This window comes from Lolium rigidum, chromosome 7 (assembly GCF_022539505.1).
Source record: "Lolium rigidum isolate FL_2022 chromosome 7, APGP_CSIRO_Lrig_0.1, whole genome shotgun sequence".
Lineage (NCBI taxonomy): Eukaryota > Viridiplantae > Streptophyta > Magnoliopsida > Poales > Poaceae > Lolium > Lolium rigidum.
Window position 1 is genome coordinate 275,467,678 of NC_061514.1, and position 6,075 is coordinate 275,473,752.

The window sequence follows — 6,075 nt, forward strand, 5'->3', positions numbered from 1 at the left end:
CATGACATTAACAAAGTTTGCATGAAACCGATGAGTCACCTGTGTTTTTCAGAATTGAATAAATGTGACATACAAATGGCGCAAGGCCATCGCAAAACCAACTTTGTTGAAAAGATGAGTCTTCCCCGAAAAAAAAGAAAAAAAGGCATTGAATTGATGCCAGATCAAACATTAGTTGATTTCTTCTACTTTTTGCCAAATGGAAAGATACCAGATCAAACACAAATAAATAGCTGCTACTCTTACATGTCACAAGTCACACTCTTACTAATTCGCAATCTATAGTGTGGGGGTAGGTTGGCAAAGTTGCCGCAGGCACGTACGTTGCCCTCTTCCTCGTTCCCATTCAAAAATCCCGATGAAATAGTCAATCCACAGTGAAATCTGCACCATGACAGCAACCAATTTGTATAAAAATAAACCTAATTATCGCATTATTTTTCCTCCCAAGCTAGAGTCAAACACAACATCGCCATGTCACCCTAGCCAAGGCCAAGGCAAGCAGAATTAAAGGTCGCGCCTATATATTCGGACCAACCAGCAGATGCGGCCTCGCCACAGCTCGCGAGCGAAGCAGCATCAGCTCTCTCCTCTCCTTTTCTCCTGCTACCCACACATCTGATCGCGAGCTTGTCCCACACGACACGCGGCGGCGATATATGCTAAGCGGCGACGACGTTGCAGGACAAAGGTAGCCGCCGATGAGGAACGACAGTATCAAGGCCGGGGAGAGGTCCTCGTCGCCCTGGAGGTCGCTCCTCGGCGGCTGCCTCGGCGCTGCCGACTGCGGCGCCGGGACGGGCAATCAGGGCCACAAGAAGGTCCGTCCGCGCTCCGGAGGCGGCGGTGGGCGGCGGCTGTCGTTCACGGACCTGAGCGGCGCGGCGGACGAGGACCTGTCGGTGTCCCTCGTCGGCTCCAACCTGCACGTGTTCACGGTGGCCGAGCTCCGGGCCGCGACGCGCGAGTTCGCCTCCGACAACTTCCTCGGTGAGGGCGGGTTCGGGCCCGTGTACAAGGGCTTCGTCGACAAGCCGGGGCTCAAGGCGCAGGCCATCGCCGTCAAGCTCTGGGACCCCGAGGGCGCGCAGGGCCACAAGGAATGGCTGGTACGTCCGAGCTCCACGTGTCCTCATCACTCCATTAATCGATCTTTGCGTGTGCAATAGCAACAGGCCAACAGATGCTATGCTAGCTTAGTAGTATGCGGCTGCCGTAACTAGCTTTTCATGGAAGAGTTCCCAATTAAATTCGAAGACGATCTAACGCTTGGGCTTGGGGGAATAGGATTTGGATTTCTAGCTTACAGTAGAAGAGTAGCGACCTTTGTGGTTAACCAACAAGCTAGCTGGGTAGCTATGGTTAAGGGTTTCCTTACAAGGATCACTGAATACAATCCTTACATCTGGTGCAACATTGAGTAACTCTATAAGTAATTGAGATTTAAAAGCTACCATGGCAGGAATTATCTAGGAGTCCTTAGCTTAGCTTACCAATCATTTTTAATCTATAGTAACCCAGTCCAATTTTGTAAGGGAAGAAACCTGTAACCTAGAGCAACAAGCAATGCTTATAGGCAAGTTAAGCTAGCTAGTCCTCCTGAAATGAGCATGTATATGTAACCACTCCTTCAGATACTTCTGATTCAATGGGAATTGAACAGTTTCGCGTGAAATTCCAGCAAAATTTTATGCGCCTAGTGCTTTAGTATTTCCTGAACTGTAATTAATCCAAAATGGTACTATTCAACGCTAGCTAAACAGACATAAAATATCTTGACTGACACCAAGATTAAGACGTGCGTGTGGCAACTGGCAACTGGCCAGAAAAACTAGGGAGCTAGCTAGGTTTGTTGAGCGATGTGACAGTTCCGGCAGCCGGCCGGCGGCCGGATAGAGTCGGGTGAGGTACCTAATACTGTAGCGATAAAAATGATGGATGCTGTTCCCTGACACTGATGTGACCCTGCCCGTGCGTGTGGTTTTGTTGTTCTTGCGTGCAGGCAGAGGTGATCTTCCTGGGGCAGCTCCGGCACCCCAACCTGGTGAAGCTGGTAGGGTACTGCTGCGAGGAGGAGCACCGTCTCCTCGTCTACGAGTACATGGCCCAAGGCAGCCTCGAGAACCACCTCTTCGACCAACGTAAGTAAAGCTGCTTCCTGCATTTTATTTACACTTGCCCATTTTGCTGCTTTCTTTCAGTCATATAATCCTGCTTGATCAAGCATGGAGGAGTAGCACCTAACCGTAGAAAATGCTCTAGCTAGATCTACTGCCTCTCTAGCCTCTAGCAATAGAGATAAGTTGGTTGACCTGCCTCAGGACTCAGGAGCTTGCATTTGCCTGTCATGGCGATGGAGAAAATGCAGATTCTGAATTCAAAATTCTATCAAGTTGGCAACTAGTACTACCAACTGTTTTAAAACTAGTTTAGTTGCAGGGCGACCCGGTTTTTCCTCAGCTACCTTCCAAGATTTTCTGCGCTCTGACCAACTAAATTTGACTGGCCTCTGAATCTTGCCTTCACGATTGCACCAGAAGGTAGATCGGAGGTCAGAAGCAAGTGAGCTCACTGAGATAGCTAGGTGCCAGATCGGTGTCGCGATTAATTTATCGTAGCCACATTTTCCCAGCCTCACTGATTGAGATCGATATCTTCTTTAGTCAATAGTCGTCGCGGTATCTCCTAACGCGTTGAATATCTTTACATCCATGAAAAATTCCCCGAGAAAGCATGAAAAGAATAAGCGCAAGTGTACTTACACTAGAGACAAACACTGTCGGAACATCGACAATTCCTTACCCAGCGTATAGGAATGAACGATTGACTTGCGAATAAGCTTTAGCTCGAATCTTAAAATGTTTTCTTTCTTCTGTGATGTCTTGCAGAGGTGCCTGTCGTGCTGCCGTGGTCGACCCGGCTGAACATCGCCGTCGGCGCCGCGAAAGGGCTGGCCTTCCTCCACGACGCCGAGAAGCCGGTGATCTATCGCGACTTCAAGGCCTCAAACATCCTACTGGACTCGGTAAGCCAATTCTCTCGGCCTGTTATACATAATAATTTGGGCCTAAAAGGCCGAAATGGTGAACCTAAGTTGCTGATGGGTTTTATCTCCAAGCAGGATCACAAGGCGAAGCTGTCGGACTTCGGGCTGGCCAAAGACGGGCCAGTGGGCGACGACACGCACGTGTCCACCCGGGTCATGGGCACCCACGGCTACGCGGCGCCGGAGTACATCATGACGGGCCACCTCACGGCGAAGAGCGACGTGTACACCTTCGGGGTGGTGCTACTGGAGATCCTGGCGGGGCGACGAGCGGTGGACAAGTCCCGCGCCAGCAGGGAGCAGAACCTGGTGGAGTTTGCGCGGCCCGGGCTCCGCGACCCGCTCAGGCTGGCGCGCAGGATCATGGACCCGGCGCTGGAGAGCCGGTACCCGGCGACGGCGGCGCAGAAGGCGGCGGCGGTGGCGTACCAGTGCCTGAGCGGCAGCCCCAAGAACCGGCCGGACATGTCGACCGTCGTGAAGGAGCTCGAGCCTCTGCTCGCCATCACGGAGGACGTGCTTGCCGCCGACGGGCCGGTGGTGCTCTTCGTGGCCGCGCCGGAGCCGGACGCGAAGGAGAAGAAGGAGAGGCCGAGGGCGGTGAGGGACGTCGGCGTCCACCATCGGCGAAGGCTCCGGTCGCCCAAGGGTAGCCCCGAAAGCGCGGGGCTGAGCAGAAGGAGGAGTTCTGGGTGTGGCACGTGGCGGCCGACGACAAGGCTTGACGCCGCCGACGTGCATGCTGTCATGCGTGTGCATGTACTGTACATATGAGAGAGAGGGCGAGGTGAGGTGCTGCTATTTGTCTAGGGTTTTAGGATTGCATATGCATCCCTGTGCGTAATTCTGTCCTGGTGGGCTCTTTTTCTCTTTGATTTTTAATTTTATTTTCGGCATGTTATTACAGTGAGATGCAGAGTGTGGCTCATAAGTGGAGCTGATATAAAATTTATAGAACGGAAATTTCATTGCATGTTTGTCTTGGAATGAAGCTACACGCTGCAACTGTGCAATATGTTTTCTTTCTGGGATTTGCTCCGGTACAACCCATCCCCCAAACTCAGTGATATAAACGGTGGAGATTAAATTGTACCTCTTCATAACTGAGGTGTTTAGTTGATTTGTAAATGACAGAATTAGAATAGGAGAATGATTTACCACACATTGTGGTCTTTCACTTATCTCATATATGTAGGCATTTACACAAGATATATATGGATACCAATCCTAACCGTAATGGCCAAATATCAAGCATTAAATATGGCAGGGTATAAACCGAATATGCTAGGTATATGTTGGCCATATTTGGTTTGCCTAACCCCCCCCCCCGCGCAGTCGCAACGAGAGACTCTCGGACGCTGAGATTGGACCGGAAATCCAAGAACAACGGTGATGCTAGGCCTTTGGTGAAGATGTCCGCGAATTGTCGAGACGATGGCACATGAAGAACTCGAATGTGCCCCAACGCAACACGGTCTCGAACGAAGTGAAGGTTGATCTCGATGTGTTTGGTGCGTTGGTGCTGGATGGGATTCGTGGACATGTACACAACGCTCACATTGTCGCAAAAGACAACAGTGGCACTATGAAGCGGGCGATGAAGCTCCTGGAGGAGTTGGCGAAGCCAACTTGCTTCGGCGACGGCGTCAGCGATAGCACGATACTCCGCTTCAGCACTAGAGCGAGACACTGTGTGCTGACGCTTGGAAGACCAAGAGATCAACTTGTCGCAGAGGAAGACACAGTACCCAGAGGTGGAGCGCCGAGTGTTTGGACAGCCAGCCCAGTCCGCGTCGGTGTAGGCGACGAGGCGGTCCGTCACGGAAGGCGTGAGCTGGAGACTGTGACGAAGCGTGCCCTTGACGTACCGAAGAACTTGTTTGACCAAAGCCAAGTGCTGATCCCGAGGGTCGTGCATATGAAGACAAATCCTCTGCATGGCGTAGGCGATGTCCGGACGAGTGAATGTCAGGTACTGAAGAGCACCCGCCAAGCTGCGGTAGGCGGAGGGATCGGCGACAGGACGACCAGCCTCGGCCGCAAGCTTCGGCGAGGTGTCCACAGGCGTGGACGCGGGGTGGCAGGAGCTCATGCCGGCACGCTCGAGAATCTCGAGAGCGTACTGGGTCTGGAAGAGAAACATCCCCTGGGAATCCCGTCGAACGGCAAGGCCGAGGAAGTGATGAAGCTCGCCCAGATCGGTCATGGCGATCTCAGCACTGAGGGCGGTGATGACGCGCTCGAGTAAGGCCGTAGACGAAGCCGTGAGGATGATGTCGTCGACACAGAGGAGCAAGTATGTCGTGCCGTGTATGCCGTGAAGGATGAAGAGCGATGTATCCGACTTGGAGCAGGTGAAGCCGAAGGCGGTGACAAAAGTCGCGAACCGATGATACCAGGCGCGAGGGGTTTGCTTCAGCCCGTAGAGCGCCCGGTTGAGGCGGCACACATGACCGGGGCGGGCAGAGTCAACGAACCCGGTGGGCTGATGACAAAAGACCACCTCGGAGAGCTTCCCATGGAGGAAGGCATTCTTCACATCCAGTTGATGAATCTTCCAGTTGGCGGAGAGGGCGATAGAGAGAATAGTCCGGATGGTGGTGGGTTTTACCACCAGACTAAATGTCTCGTCGAAATCGATGCCGTGCTCCTGTGAGAAGCCGTGAAGCACCCAACGCGCTTTGTAGCGGTCTAGGGAGCCGTCAGCTTTGTACTTGTGCCGAAAGATCCACTTGCCGGAGACGATGTTGGCATTCGCAGGCGGGACGACAAGATCCCAAGTGTCATTGGCGAGGAGAGCGCCATACTCGTCGGTCATGGCCGCTAGCCAGTTCGGGTCTTTGAGAGCACCGCAAACTGACTTAGGGACCGGCGAGGGAGAGGCGGCGGTGTCGACGTGGAGGTTGAGGCGGGGGCGCGGGCTGAAGACCTTGTCGGCTTGACGGCGAGTCACCATGTGGTGAACTGGAGCGGTCGGGGCGGGAGGCGGTGGCGCGGCGTCAGGCGGTGCAGCCTCGTCATCGTCCGAA

General features: G+C 53.2%; 1 protein-coding gene across 1 annotated transcript; it reads left to right on the forward strand.

Annotated features, from left to right (window-relative positions):
• Positions 1 to 494: 494 nt before the first annotated feature.
• On the forward strand, positions 495 to 3,820 carry LOC124672794 (serine/threonine-protein kinase RIPK-like). The gene is made up of 4 exons (XM_047208967.1): positions 495 to 1,109; positions 2,003 to 2,141; positions 2,889 to 3,025; positions 3,122 to 3,820. Exons 1-4 carry the CDS (start codon positions 702 to 704, stop codon positions 3,818 to 3,820), a joined length of 1,383 nt encoding a protein of 460 aa, XP_047064923.1. The 5' UTR covers positions 495 to 701.
• Positions 3,821 to 6,075: the final 2,255 nt, after the last annotated feature.

Bases quoted from the DNA above. Each gene is read 5' to 3' on its own strand.
- LOC124672794 (XM_047208967.1), top strand. From the start codon at position 702: ATGAGGAACGACAGTATCAAGGCCGGGGAGAGGTCCTCGTCGCCCTGG. The intron at 2,142-2,888 runs GTAAGTAAAGCT...GATGTCTTGCAG, and splicing joins GAACCACCTCTTCGACCAAC to AGGTGCCTGTCGTGCTGCCG. The intron at 3,026-3,121 runs GTAAGCCAATTC...ATCTCCAAGCAG, and splicing joins CAAACATCCTACTGGACTCG to GATCACAAGGCGAAGCTGTC.